The sequence below is a fragment of the Ammospiza caudacuta genome, chromosome 3 (assembly GCF_027887145.1).
Source record: "Ammospiza caudacuta isolate bAmmCau1 chromosome 3, bAmmCau1.pri, whole genome shotgun sequence".
Classification (NCBI taxonomy): Eukaryota; Metazoa; Chordata; class Aves; order Passeriformes; family Passerellidae; genus Ammospiza; species Ammospiza caudacuta.
Window position 1 is genome coordinate 9,082,224 of NC_080595.1, and position 15,312 is coordinate 9,097,535.

General features: G+C 39.0%; 1 protein-coding gene across 1 annotated transcript in view; it reads left to right on the forward strand.

Annotated features, from left to right (window-relative positions):
* Positions 1 to 270: 270 nt before the first annotated feature.
* Positions 271 to 15,312, forward strand: part of TASP1 (taspase 1) — a 79,165-nt gene continuing 64,123 nt past the window's right edge. The window contains exons 1-5 of the mRNA XM_058802181.1: positions 271 to 305; positions 2,828 to 3,045; positions 4,715 to 4,782; positions 6,239 to 6,307; positions 14,737 to 14,857. Coding sequence (XP_058658164.1) covers positions 2,907 to 3,045; positions 4,715 to 4,782; positions 6,239 to 6,307; positions 14,737 to 14,857 — 397 coding nt within the window. The 5' untranslated portion in view covers positions 271 to 305; positions 2,828 to 2,906. The remainder of the gene's footprint in view (positions 306 to 2,827; positions 3,046 to 4,714; positions 4,783 to 6,238; positions 6,308 to 14,736; positions 14,858 to 15,312) is intronic.

Genomic DNA, 15,312 nt, shown 5'->3' on the forward strand with positions numbered 1-15,312 from the left:
TACCGGAGGTCACTATCCACGCCCTGAGACACAGATGGCCTCTGTGGGGCCGCGCTGCTTTGCCCGGAGCCGTGCCTGGCACCGATCGCACAGCGGGACCGGAGCGGGAGCGCCGTCCCGGCCCGGGACCCGCCATGCCTGCCTCGGGGAACGCCATTGGCCCTGCGGGACGCCAATCAACAGCGCCGCCACTTCCGGCCGCGGGGCGCGGTCCGGCCAATGGGCGCGGGCCGGGGGCGGGACGCCTCACGCTCACCGAGGCAACGGGCGGGCGAGCGGGCGGTCCCGGATGGCGGCGGTGCAGGGTGAGTGCGGCGCCGCCGCGGGGCTGCCCCGGCCCGCCGCTCCCGCCTCCCCCGGCACGGCCTCTGTGCCTGCGGGGCTGCGCGGGCCGGGAGCGGGCCTGGGCCGGGCCGCGCGTCCGCCGATGGGGCTGCCCGCGTGACGTCACGGCCCCGCGTGACGTCACGGGCTGGGCGGCGGGAGCGGGATCGGGATGGAGGCGCGGGAGGGGAGGATGCCCCGACCCGACCCGACCCGACCGGACCCTCGCTCGTGTCTGTGTTCTCCCAGCGCCCGTGCCGCAGTCCGAGTGCCTTTTGCAGTGCGCTCGGGGCTCTTGGGGTCAGATGGTTTCGGTTGCTGTTCTCCAGCAGTCACGCTGCTGTGTTCTCCCACCGTTCCTGGCGCTGCACGGATGGGCAGCAGGAAATGGGTAGCAGGGACGGATGGAGTCAAGAGTGATGGAAGTATGACAGCCCAGGAGGGAGAGCTGATAAATCCTAGAAGAGGCTTGAAAGGGAAAAGTTGGGTCCAGTGGGAGCTTAACACGTGGAAGCAGCGGGTTTGTGAATGGAATGTGAAAGGAGTTGAAGATTGAGATCCCAGTTTGAGATGGGAGGTGTTGGAGAAAATGGAGTTGGTGTGGAGGAAGTGTTACAAACGGAAGCAAACGAGAGAGACGGGTTGTCTGCATGTTCTTTGTAGAAATAAACACATCCTTAGACCCAGCTCTGTGCAAAGGCCTAGTGAGGATTTTCAGCCTGCAGCTATACTGTTACCAAGTCTTCAAGTGATATTTCCATCTTAATTTTAAAAAGCTATTTTGTCGTCATTATTGCTTTCCCTACTACCACGCTATTTCTTCCATTCCTGGGAGAGTTTAAATTCCTTACTTGCTCCTCTTTCTCTTTACTGAAGTCTGTGCTGTGCCCTTGTTGCAGGAGTGACTTTCTGTAGGGTGTAGCAAAGAGGACCAATGGTTGCTGGAGCCATCTTTACTATTATTGATAAAAAGGATGTAAATGCAGTGATGAGTACTTTAATGTTAGCTCTGAAATTTTTTCAAGTGACAATTACAATTGGATGCAATCCATAAACACTTTCTGTAGAACCTATGTATTATAGTAGCCTTTCATTTTTTGTCAGGACATATATAATTATAGCATTAAGTTAATATTTAATTTTGAAAAGTAAATTTATAAGTGTATGCAGATTACTAGGTATGTTTAGTATTTGGGAAGAAATTATGGCGAATAACTTCCTCCAGAGCTGTGCTGATTTTTCTTATCAAAGGAATAGTTATGGCAAACCAGCTGGTTTGTTCTCTGGCAGTGCTGAATCTTGGTAAAGATCATTTACATTGTTTGGGCCATTTAAATGGGGTGCTATTTAATTGCTGGAGTCAGCCATATAGCATTTCAAGAGTTAGTGGTTTAAGTCTTATGCATTAAACATCTCATTTTCCCACTTCTGTTCACCTTCCAGTGTTCCTGGGTTACAAAGTCCTTTTTGAGATGGTAGGAGTGATAGATGTTATATTGGAATATAGAGGTGGAGAGTCAGAGTTTGGATTGGAAGGGACCTTAAAATTTATCTAGTTCTTAATATATAAGCTATCTTAATATATTACAGAGGTTTTCTCCATTAACATTACATGCTTTTCACTTTCTTAAGTAATTCAGTGTGTGGAATGCCTCTGTTTTATCTTCTGAAGTAGACAAATGTTTTTGTGTCAGGATTAATATGTAGTAAGCTGTGGATAAGAGCAGCAGTAAATACAGGCAGTTTGATTGGCAACTCCTGATAAATACATCATTCTGCACTGTTATTTTTGTTTCACATACTAGACAATACTGACAATATTTCCATTAGCTTTCTATAAACATTAATTTCCTTAGCATCTGAAGGGTAACCATCAAAACCAATAGTTACTAAATTATTTGAGCTTGACTTTAGCATGTTGAGGTTTACTAGTAATCATGGTAGCTCTCTTTACCCAGATAAACATTATTTGACTGTTTTAGGCTGGGTTTTGTTTTAGAAATAATTTGTCATTAAATAAAAGTTAATCTATTTTTTCTTTTCCTGCTGCAAATTAGTGGGGAATTATAAGGAGATGGGATGAAACAATATAGAAGACTAGGAGTTCATTATAGGATCTTCAACAGGTGTTCCCTGCATAGAAAGGCAAAGGTTAGTCATGTGCCAGTTAGATGTGATGGCTGGAGAAATTAGTTGTATTGTTGGAAAACAGGCCACCATGGAAAGCAAAAGTTATATTAACAGTTCCTTCCAGTGTCTGGCAAGATCATTAGGTTCAAGTTATGTTGGAGTGAAAAGGCTGCTTTCAGCTTGCAGCATGAACTTTGATTCTTTCAGGTCTCATTAATGCTAGGGAAGAGGCAGAACTTGGAAACCCTGCTTTGGAGAGGTGTGTTCCCCTTGGTTCAAACTTCTCTCCCAAAAATTCTTTGGGATTTGGTTCTTTGTGTGAAATTCATCTCTTGAAGTCAGTGTCTAACATATATATCTGATCTGGTTTTAGGATGATTTCTCTCCAGAGTTTATTTTTGAATGGAAGTGTGCTCCTTCCCAGTAGAAGATGGTGATCCCAATGTGTGACCATGGAGAAGGGGATAAGTTCAGTAGAAGTGTTACCTTCCAAATCATCTCAGGTTACAGCTGTAAAAGTGGTGGTCAAAGAGCCCGAAACAAAGCAAACCCAAAGAGGGAAACGAGTGGGATTTGTGCTTGTCCATGCAGGTAAGGTGTGGAAGCAGAACAGCTGCAATGGAAATAATGAGTAGTTTGGTATCAAACTAGATAGCAACAAAAATTTTATAGTGGGTCTGGACTACTAGTGTGCTAATAAAGTGACATTAACTGTGTGTTCAAATTTCGGAATGAGGAGTTTGATTGGAGGTTGCACTGGAAACTCTTAATCAAAATGTAGTTCTTTGGTTGTTCTGGATGGTGTTTTTGTTCTCCTTGACAAAGAAAACCCCTAAATGTAAATGATTATAAAATGTGGTATTCTGTACTTGTCTGCTAAGCTTGGCAAACCTACAAAATGAGGGAGATATTTCAGTCTGTTTCTTTACCTATGGAAAGATCAAATACAGTCCTTTCACCGCTGAAGGTTCCTTGTCAAGCTTGGAGGACAGTCCAGCTGAGACCTACTGAAATCTGCTAGGGCTGTTTGTTGCAGAAATCTTTTTATCCTTCTGACATTTCTTCTGAGTCTATTTTTCTGATCTTGTTCATATTTAAGTGAGTTACTGTTTGTTCTTTCCACATGTAATGAAGGACTCCTCTACTCAGATCTAATACAGAAATTATGTGTTTGGTGTGTCTTGCTCATAAATTCTTTTTTCATAGATTCTTTATTAAATACTATGAATCATGAAGTAAACAATGCTTATATCTGGGTGTATATTTGTTTTGAGCATCTATATGAGTACATGAGGTAAAATAGAGCAAAGTGGCCTGGTCATGCCTAAAATATTTGAAAAGCCAACATGTTACTTGCTTTATAAAATCATTAAGGTTAAAAAACCAGCTCCAAACCTTAAACAGTTTATTCTGGATTGATGTTTGATGACTCTGGTATTCTATTTTAAGGGCAAATGAAATTGCTCAATATAGTGTCATTTACTGGGTCACTTTGGTATTGGTGTTAAAGCTTATTTTATTAGAGTTCCTCAAAACTAATATTTCTAGAGGTGAGCAAAGGGAAGTTGAGATAAATACAAGCATGTTTTTAAGTGCAAAACCTTGTAAAACAGAAGTAGATTTTAAATATATGCTCCACTCTTGTTTTTCTGATGCTGTATTTAGTAGAATGGTGGCATTAATAAATTTTTCAGCTATGCAAGTAGGGGCAGTGGCTTCAAAGTAGGGCAGAATGGTTCAATACAATGGGATAGATACAAAAGCTGAGAATAAGAAAAAGGTGAAAAATCTGAATGATCTTCATTTGAAGGAACTCCTTGTTCTAAGTCAGGAGTAAAAAGCTCTAAAAACATAGCATAAACATGAGAAAATGAGCAGAATTGTGGAAAAAAGAAAATCAAGAGTTTGACTTAAAAATGAGGGTTTTGCCCAATAATGGACAGTAAAGAAAAAAGCTGTGCTGGAAATCCTCCAAGAGTGAGTGAAACTGGAATCTCTTGAAAGTTTTTATAGGAAAAGATTGATGCTGATATTTATACCTGCATGCTTCTGGATGTATGATCTGTATCCTGTATTTTACTGAGTGTGTTTGATTCTGTGTTGGAATGCATAAAGTTGTCAATCACTGATAGAAAAAGGAAATGCCAGTGTAATCCAGAATAAGGAACACTATATCTGCCTGTGTCTTAAATCTCTATGTGAAGTACAGGCTGGAGTTTGCCAGCTACTATAATAGATTTTCCTTTTGTTTCAATTGCAGGTGCAGGTTATCATTCTGAATCCAAAGCTAAAGAGTACAAGCATGTGTGCAAAAGAGCCTGCCAGAAGGTATGTGTCACCAGCTCCACAGTCCTGTACTGGGGACACAGGAAATATCTGCACTTAGCTGCTTGGGCTCTGTGTGTTTATTGAGGGAAATGAGGGAAAACAGAGCAGAAACAGTTAAGATGATACAGAGCAGGACAGTGAGTGGCCATGAGATGCAGCAACATTCTCCAGTGCTGGCAAATAGCAGACACCAAATGAACAGTGGGAGAGCAAGAGAAGGTCACAGTGGTGCCTACAAGGAGTATTCCTACAGCTTTCTGTTTTCTGGAGCTAAGTATGGTGTCTGTATATTGATTTCTTCCATGTCCACTCTGGAGTTTAAATAAACTCTAGCATCCAGGTTGCTCTGTGAATGTAGGAGTTTCTATAATTATTTTATTCTTGATAGCACTTACCCTCTTAATAGGAAGGGAGGTAGAAACAGGAAAAACAAAAACAAAAAAATCAAATTTGGAAACAGAGAAATGGCAAGACTTTCATTTCCATTGAAATTAATATGTTTTCATCTCTTCCAAGAACTTTGCTTTGGAACTGGGAAGTCCTGTCTTTTAAGTGTTGAATGAGTAGCTGGAAGACCTCTCTCTAAAATTGTTAATGTCTTTTGCTTTCTCCAGGGAGAAGGAGCTTGGCAGGATTTTTAGAGGAGCCTCAGAGTTGGTCTCTGATAATTATCACTTTGTGTTACAGTTTGTTGCTCAATCCTAATACCAATCTAATTTTGTAATGAGAGGCCTCACAAATCATCCAAACTTAGCACTGGCTTTTTTAGCCTTGGTGAAAGTCATTTTGCAGCTAGTTATGTGAGATCTGCTGTTGCATTGAAGTCCAATTTGAGATTCTGTGTAGCTACTCTTGAGCTCAGTAGCCAACATCAATAACTTCTGTGAAGAACAAACAATTTCAGGTTTGTCTTGCAGCCAGAGTTGTTTTCTGGGGTTCCCTGAGAAAGCTTGACTGTAAGGTCTTGTTCAGTATGAATCTAATAAATACTATTAGGCTCTACAATTTCACTGTTGTATATAATTTGAAGGTAACATTATTTTACATGATTTGTGTTGGCTTTAAATGAGTTTGTGAAGTTCTCTTCAATTTTATGGTAATTGCTATATGTGGTACTAGAAATTTTTGTTGAGTCTTGGAAGGAAAAATTGAAGCTTGTTGACTGAAACATTTGGTGTTTGAGGATATAAAGTATAAAAAGCTATTTTGACAGAAATTTGACTATGCAGAAATCTGCTACTAAATGCAGTGTCACAATGTCATAGCAGTAAAATCATATCTTCAGATCTGCCCTCATATGGGTCATACTGACTTTTTCCAGTGCCTCTTGTTCTTACACCCTCTTATATTTTAAACTAATTTGGTGAAGATTTTATTTTATACAGGAATAGGAAAATGTAGGCCTCAGTCACTGAATAATAGAATTTCCTAATCAGCTAAAACTTGTGTTTTCCAGGCAATTGAAAAGCTCCAGGCTGGTGCTCTTGCAACAGATGCAGTGACTGCAGCACTTATAGAATTAGAGGTACGAATTTCTGACTTGTAGTAAGTACACCTCTTGGGTAAATCTTGCCAAAACTTTCTGTAGGGGGATATTAAATGGGCAATCTCAGTGGAATTTTATTTTTGTGGTACACTAATTTTATCTTTTGCTTTTCCACTGTATTTTGGTGTAAATGTGTTTAAGTACTTTATAAAAATGCAAACTGAATAAAAGTTTCCTAGTTGGTGCAATTTGGTTGTCATTTTAGGTATGCCTTATCAGATAGTCTTTAACCTTTAAGAATAAATGCAGTGATTAAAGACTTATTGAACACTTTGTAAGCAACTTAATTTCTGGCTTGCTGAGTACAGACAGGTTGTTCTGGCTCTGCTTCTTAGAGAGGGAAAATATATCCTACTGGGTGTGATTATTATGACAAAATATATGTAGAGGAATGGGCCAGTAATGTTTTTATTTCAAAACAGTACTTGTTAATTAAGGTAGAACATCTTGATGAGCAGCTGCTGGTGAGGTTTTTGGAAAAATGTCTTTTTAGAGTGATGAGGTTTTTATAGCATCTGCCACAGTGAAGGTCCCCATGAAATAATGTAGAAGTGAGTAAAGCTAAACATTTCTGGGTGGTAAATGAAGCAGTTTGGTCATTATCCCAGATCCACTAATCACTCATGACAGTGATGATGGAAACAGGTATTCTTCTTCTCCTGTAAGTAGTAATTGCTTTTTCCCCTCCAACTTTATTAGTAAAAAAAAAAAGGAAAGCAAGGTAAGTGTTGTGCTGTAAAAATAATTTCCTGCACTTGGAATTTATGGTAGTATTCCAAGAGGATTAGCAGTGGATTTTCTTATCCAGATGTTGGGAAAGTGTTCATTAATGTACGTGGTGGGGCTGGCGTAAGGCAGGCAGTCAGTGCATACTTCAGTATGTGTTAGACATGCTGACTGGGAGCCAAGGCTTCAGTCACACTGTGAACTTGGCAAGTGCCTTGGCTTTCAGCCCTCCTGTGGGTCTCCCTGAGCTGTTCAAGTATGCTTTCATGTGCTGTCTTACACATTAGAGTATAGCTCACAGGAAGCAGCATCTCTCTAATGGGATTATTTACCATGCACTTCCCTAAGCACACTGAGGCTGCTCTCACTCCATGAGACTGGTTTGTGTGTCAGCTCCCTCCTCAGTGGACAACAAAAATAAAAATCTACTTTGGGTTGTGATTTTTATTGTGTTCCTGAGCTACAGAGAAAAACATACTTTGAGAAGCTTAACCGAACAGTTGCAGATCTCTTTGCAGCTGTGTCTGGACTAAATAGTCTGTATGTTTTTGTTATCCCCAAGAGACTTATCTTTTTCTTTAGTAGATTTGAATACTCAGAAGTAGCTTCTGTAGAACAAGTTATGTCTTATAGTAGAGGTGGCCTTTGAGCCATAGTAAAATCTATGTATTGTATAAGTGGCCTTGCCCCAGTCCTAGTTGTTCTAAATGGGCTGCAGCTGTGATGGCCTTAATTGGGCAGCAGCTGTGGCTAATGAAGATAACTGGGATAAAAGGGGGTGGGCTGGCTAGTCAAGGTGAGCCTTGGAGGAGCCCTGGTGAAGAAGCAGGAGCAACACTGCTGTGAAGAGCTGCTTGTGAGAAAACCACCCAGAAGGTATGGGACTCTAGAAATATGATAACAACAAGTGGTGACCCCGACATGATAGAAGGTAGGACAGCCAAGAGCTGTGGCAGCCTGAGAGCTGGGACTCTAGAAATGTAACAAAAACATTGGAGGATAGGACAGCTGAGAGCTGTATAAGAACATGGCCTTTGAGTTGAGGAGCTGTGACAGCCAGGAGCTTTGAGAATATGGCCTTTGAGCAAGGAGCTGTGTGTGTTGTAAATGGCCTTTGAGTCATGGGAAAATGTATGTGTTGTAATGTGGCCTTTGAGTCATAAGCAAAATGTATGTTGGGGAAATACAGGTGGCCTTTGAGTCACAGTGAAAGGTATGTATTGTAGAATATGTAAATATGTCTATGTAAAATCTGTTCCTGTAAGGAAACGAAAAGGGGGAAATATAGTAGAGGTGGCCTTTGAGCCATAGTAAAATCTATGTATTGTGTAAGTGGCCTTGCCCCAATCCTAATTGTTCTAAATGGGCTGCAGCTGTGCTGTCCTTAATTGGGCAGCAGCTGTGGCTAATGAAGATAACTGGGATAAAAACGGGGTGGGTTGGCTGGTCAGGGAGAGCCTTGGAGGAGCCCTGATGAGCAAGCAGGAACAACACTGCTGGGAAGAGCTGCTCATGAGAAAACTACCTAGAAGGTATGGGACTCTAGCAGTATAATAACAGCAATGTCTCTAAGATGAAGAAGTTTTTTCCAATTACTCCAATCAGAAACATTTTTCTCCTTATCTGTCTTGCTACTACTGTGCTGATGCCTGCCATCATTCCCCTTTCTGGTTTGGCAATTGTCTTAGGTAGTATTTTTATGTGTTCTGTTGCACAAAACCTTTTTTTTCCTTTTTCCTGTTTTTAATATAAAATGTTATTTTGCTCAGGTTGTAGTGCAGTCAATGTAATTAATGTAATTAAGTTCATGCAATTATTTGCTTTCATTTATTCATTAAGTGATTTATATAATCTCTTAGTTGAAGGTTCTGTCTGTTACTGGAATAGGAAGTACTGAGTTTGGGATTTGGCCTTCTTGTAGTTTAAAGTAGTTATACAGTTACATTGAGGGAAAGTCAAATTTATACCCAAACCAGAAAACGATGTGGTTTGCAGTTTTTTGAATCTGGTATGAGAAACTCTCAAGTGTTAAACTGTCAACTTCCAAAATATGGAACAGTTTGTGTGTCTGCTCATACCTTGTTCTGAGCACTACCTTCTGACATCTTTCTCATTGCTGGAGCTGCATTTTCTGCTTTGGTACTGGTAGTTTTTCTGTTGCTCTATGGAAAACATACTGCATGTGGCAAGTTGACAAAGCCATCAGAATAGTTTTTCTCATTAATTGCAAGATTTTATGAGTAAAAATATAGGTTTGTGTTGATGGTCTCTCTAGTGAGCTGTCACTCCCTTTTGTTTAAGGTTTAGCACAAACAATGTATTTTAGCATTTGAAGTTGGTAAATAAATAACAAAAATCTTTGTGAAACTGTTTGTGTTCTTGTCTCCCTGTAACACAACTGAAGATGCAGAACAACAGAATATTGTATTAAATGATAACAAATTTCATTGTAAAGTATACTCACCGTAACTTCTTGATATTTTGGGTTCTGTAGGACACATTGCCATGAGTTTATCTGAAATATTTAATCACTTTTACTGTTCTGTCAGACTTTTAATGCTGTATTCCAAACATTTGTAATCTTTGCAAGGCACAAATCTTTTCATGGAAATCTCACAAAAGATGAATTTTTTCCTCAGTTCTGCTCAATTACGGAACTCCTGTTCAGAGGATTGCAGCTCATCCAAAAGGCATCACTTCAAAGACTAGTTGAGGCACAAGAGTTGCTCTTGATCTTTTATGAGCAAGCTGACAGTTTGCTTGTGGTATGCTGTCTGTGTTTTATTTTTCCAGGCTCTAAGTGCAGAAAGAATATCCTTTCTTTGTTGGACTGTGCAACTCTCAAGTGAAATGCTGTTCTGTGAATACAATAATAATGGTAGTATTAGCTAGAGGAAAAGGTGGATTTCTTTTGCAAAAGAACGAGACTGACACAGAATATTGGTAAAACAACTGTGCTGGTCTTCATAAGCATCAGCTGTACTTGATAAGGTCATTAAGGCAGGTATGGTTTGTAGTTTGAGAACTCTGGTATTGCAGAGAAACAAGTGCATGTGTTACCTCTGTCAGCCTTTGGTAATTAAATGCTCTGGACAAGGTATTTCCTAAGACTCATTATTTACTCTGTTTACTTTCACAGAGACATTATTGCAGTACTGTTAGTTTTTGCATTCTTGCTATTAGCCACCATATGATGCCTGGATGTTTCTTGAAACACGATGAAATTATTAAACAGGTTTTTTTTTTCTGGGAGAGGAGACCCCATACAACCCACTTAAAACGTGCTGTTTTCAGCAAAACCACATGTTGATTTGCGTTTATGTCTGGCTGTGAGAAAATTATGCCATTTCAAGCTTTTCTTTGACTAAAGAGCACTTAATGAAATCTTCTGATCAGGTGCTAGGAGTACACAGTGGATGTGAAGAATGATGAAGATTTCAAATTGTTTCTAAGTTTAGTGTAATCCTTTACTAATATGTATGTAGATTACTTGTTTCTTTATCTGACTTTAGTAGAACATTCTTTATGAACATCATTTGAATTGGGAGTCAATATGATTGATGGGGAAGCAGATGTCACATTTTGGGTTCCAATCTCCTTGCTACTGAAATTGCTCCGTTTATTTTGCATGTTGTTATTGTGGATCCACGCAAAGAATGTTTTGGACCTATTACACTCAAGCAGTGTGCTTCTATGGTTGTCAGCAAAGTTTTGTAGTGAAAGAGCCTTTTTCTTGAAGAATTGTTTTATGTTTTTTTTATTTTATTATTATTTTCCTAGTAGTTAGGACTTTTGAATATACAGTCTTAGTCCCAGGGGTTTCTCTTTCAAGGAGAAGCATCCTTGTTGTATTAAGGCAGTCACCATAGATGAACTTCTAATGGGTAATGAACTGGAAGTTGTTAATTCCAGTTAAAAGCATTACTAAGATGCTTTGCTGCAGAGTGAGCAACAGTAATTTGTGACAGAAGTGTTGTCTAAGAACATTTTTGCTCATGTAATTGAAAGGGATGCGACTCATCCTCATAGATTATTGATTGTCATGAAATTCTCATGGAAAAAGAACTTCTAAAATTACAGTATGTGGAAAGAAGTGCCTGTAGACTTTGTATTTGTTTTAGAAATTGCAAATAAGCCATGGCCAAAACTGTATCAAAGATGGATGGAATGTTCTTTCATGTTCATTGAAAACCAAGCATTTTAAATGTTTGTCTAGATGTGTTACAGAGCTGAGTAACATCTTCAAGCATTTCAACTTTGACCACAGCTAGAAATTTCAGCATGCCTGTATTTTCTGCCAGAACATTTATAAATACATTTTGAAGGAAAAAGGATTCTGTAAATAAAAATGATGACCTCAGAAGCTTGAGAGTTTTTGCAAGATGGGTAACTTGGGAAAACAAAACTCTTATTTCACGTCTTAAAGCTTTCTTACCTCTTTTGCTACAGGTTTGCATGGTAAGTTAGAGACACTTTGTGGAGTCCTTGCCATGAAGTCTAGTGTTTTGCATGTGACTGAAGAGTTACATTTTGTTAAAATGCTTTGAATAGCCATTTGTTTGTCTTTTCTCTCTTCTTCCTTAGTGTTCTATGGTGGCAATGCTTGTGTTAACTTGCAAAGCTCAGGCTTGGTTTGTTTACTTGTCTTTTTCAGTTTCCTTAGAAACACAAAGGCTGATGGTTGCTGTGGTTTTAAATAAAAGTATATTCCTGAAGATGCCTTTTTCTCTTTTCCTGTTCTCCCTTTTCCTGGGCACATTGTTTGGCTGGGTTCTTCCCCATTTTATGCTAGTCAGGTCTTGCAGTGCTGCGCTTTTCTGTCTGAGGGTATGAAGAGACTTTCACTTAGGTCAGTTTGTTTCTTGCCTCTTTAAAGGCATTCATGCTTCTGTTTAAATGTTTTCTGCATTCCTTGTAAGTTTTGAATTTTCATTTCAACATACACCTTAATGTTCATATGTTATATTCTTCCACTTGCATATCAGACTCTTGAAATCTTTTGGTCCAACTTTGCAGAGATGCCTGTTTTCAAGTAGAGATTGTATTTGTGTGGTGTATTTCATGTCTTTGCCTATTTATAGAAGTAGGTGTGAAGGTCTTGTTTCCATTTTTTTATAAAGGTTTTTCCCCACATTGTTTCAAAGGCTTTTATCTCACCTCAGAGAAACTTAAGTAGATATCAAAAATTCCATGGGTTCACACCCAGTTTCTCTAAAGCTGTTTTTAGATTGCCTTTCAGATGTGTGAAGTTAAACCATCTTCCTCTTAGGAATTCTAAGCCTGTTTTCTTAATTGAATGCAATCTGATTCTACAGCTAATTGGAACTCCACAGAAAGTTTGAACAGATGCTTGGAATTTGGTCTTTATTTCTTTTTACTGGAGAAGTTACTTGTGTGAGATTCCTTCTGTGTCCTAATATGAGAGTTACCCCACCAAAGAGACACCTGCAATTTGGTGTGGAGTTCTTATTTATCAAAATTTCTGTAGTATTCTAATAGATATTCTGTAGGGAGGAATAGGTGACATTCTCTTTGTTCTTAGATCCTCTGAGTAAATTATTATGGTGGTGCCAGTGAAAGTGCTATGCCAAAGCATGTAGCACATACAGCTCCTTAGAAATAAAGTGAACTCTGTATCCTGTATTTTTTCCCTGGCCTCTTTTGATTATTACCTTTACCAGATAGCAGAGACCTTTGTACCTTGAGTGCAGAGGGATTCTGCACGGTGCTACCAGGACTTCTTTCTGGTGGATCCTTCTTACTCCCTGGATTTGGCCATGACATCTACTCTTAGGATAACAGCTGCCTCTGCTTTGGCAGTGACAAATCTGTGGAGCACAACATTCTTCCTCTTTGCTAATTCTTTTAAGTGTAATGCCCTGAGTGAATGTGTTTGGAACAGAACATGAGAGATTTGTCTCCACTCATATGTCTTTGCACTCTGATTACCCAGGGGCAGAGGGCTTGGACAGCACTAGGAGCAAGCATTGGTCATCATAAGCATTCCTGGTTTTACTGTGTCTTCCAAGTACCTTTCACTGTTTGCTTTCAGTTCTTCCACTACTTATGTGCTCTCTTTTTTCCTAAACTTCACTGACTTAATTTTCTTCATATTTGTAGTGCCTGGGGAGCAATGAAGCCAGCTAAGCCAGCAGCTACTCTGAATCTTCTGCCTTTTCAAGGCCATCATCTGTTTCTAAACATATTTTCCCCCACCCATCCCCTTTCTACAGAAAATTGTTTGTGCACTCTAAAGGTTTCATTATCCTAAAATCTTTTCAAATTTACTTACTTGCTGTGAGGTGTTTCTGTCAAAATAAACAACAAAATGAATATACACCGTGAATTTTAAGTGTTGTGATATGGGATAAAATGGGATAAAATCTTATGCTGCTTCAGAAGGAAAAAGCAGAAGATAAAGGCCAGTTTCATGATAGTGTTTTGGTGGCTCAAACGCTGAGAACTCTTTGCGTGTCTCTGTAAATTTGAATCAACATCTTGCAGAACAGATTTTGAATTTACTCACTGCTTGCTGATTTGAAAGTTAATAAAAGCTAACTGACATCAGATTTATTTTTCATTTCTATGTGCTCACCTCTTTTATTTCTTCAAATTCATTGCAAATTTGAATGTTCAAAACCCATCCAGTTAATTTGAAATGTAAGACAGAACTTTGAGCTGTTTCCAATAATTTGTTTCCTGGTTCAGCTTTTACTGCTCATCAGTGAAATGAGATCTCATATTTCCACAATACACAGGTGATCTAGACAAACATTGTTCTTTGTCACATCAGGTTGTTACACTGTTGTAATTTAAACATAGGAAACCCTAAAATCATGCAGCATCTCTCTGAAATTGGATTTAGCTGTTATTTCTTTGTCCTATATTGCTTGCATATAGAAGAGGGATTGTATTGAGCTGGCAGTGAGACTGCTGAACTGTGCTACTTTGAAATTTTGTGGTTTTAAAGTCATGGGGATGCTCTGATGAAATGGAAGGGTAAAAATGGCTTCAGTTTTAGCATGCAGAACTTACTTTTGGACAGACTTGGGTTTGTTAAAAGCCATAGAAGGTGTTAACAAAAAATCTTTATGATGTTGTTAAAATGTTGTTCCATGGTTTCTATGAAATGGAAATTGGTTTTTAGTCAAGAAGCTTCCAGACCACAGTCCCTGTGCTAATGGTCAAATAGGAGTTTTACGAAGTGAGTTTTTAGTCATGGGCTTAGAATGTTCAGAAAAAGGACAGTTCTGTTTTGCTGTAGTGTCATACATAGGAGTTTCAAAGGGAGACTGGTCTGTGCAGTGATTATGAAATGTTATTTAAATGATACTTGATGGGTTAAAGACCAAGCAAAGTGTACTTTGGGGGAGGGAGAGATTTCCACTTGTATTGTAAGGCTTTTGCTTGCATAGAAGTGATCATCTTTAATTATGTGATTGGTTTTTATATTAGTGCATTATTGCATTTAAGATATATCACACCCTACAGAGGTGACAGCTGTCCATTGTAGTAATTTTAGATGTTCTGTTCAAATTTCCCTTGTCTTTGTTATGGAAGATTAAATTACTAAAATAAGAAATTGCATTGCACCAAGATCAGTGCCATCAGATCAGTTACACAGAGATTTAAATCTAGTCTCTTATGGATGTGGCCTTATAGTGTTCTATTCTTATTTTTAGGATTCTCCTTTTACAAATGCAGGATTGGGATCTAACCTAAACCTTCTGGGTGAGATAGAATGTGATGCCAGTATAATGGATGGAAAGTCATTGAATTTTGGAGCTGTTGGAGCACTGAGTGGTATGTTCATTATGTATTATAAAGCTAACTGCTGATTTAAGTGCCAAGATCAATTTTGGGGTTTTTGTTACTGATTTTAAGGGGGACACATTGTAAATTCTGTGTTTAAATCAATTTTGCTCCTTTAAAAAAGGGGGAGGCATTCCTGCTCCCTGAAATGCTGCTTTGTGTTAATTTCTTTGTGGAACACGTTGTCTTATTAGTTCACTGATAATCCTTTGATGTAGCACAATTGTGTGATATCATACAGTATTCACAGTGGGACTCAGTTTGCTGAGATGTATTTGAAGAATGGTAATTTTGTAATAAAATGCAGTTGTTAGAAAGTATTACAAGTGTTTAAATTAGGTTTTTTATTTGTTTTTTTTTTTTTTTTTGCTCAGGCAATTTACTTGCATATGGGACTTGTTTAATATGAGAACTAATGTTTCTCTCTTTTTTCCAGTTTTAACTTT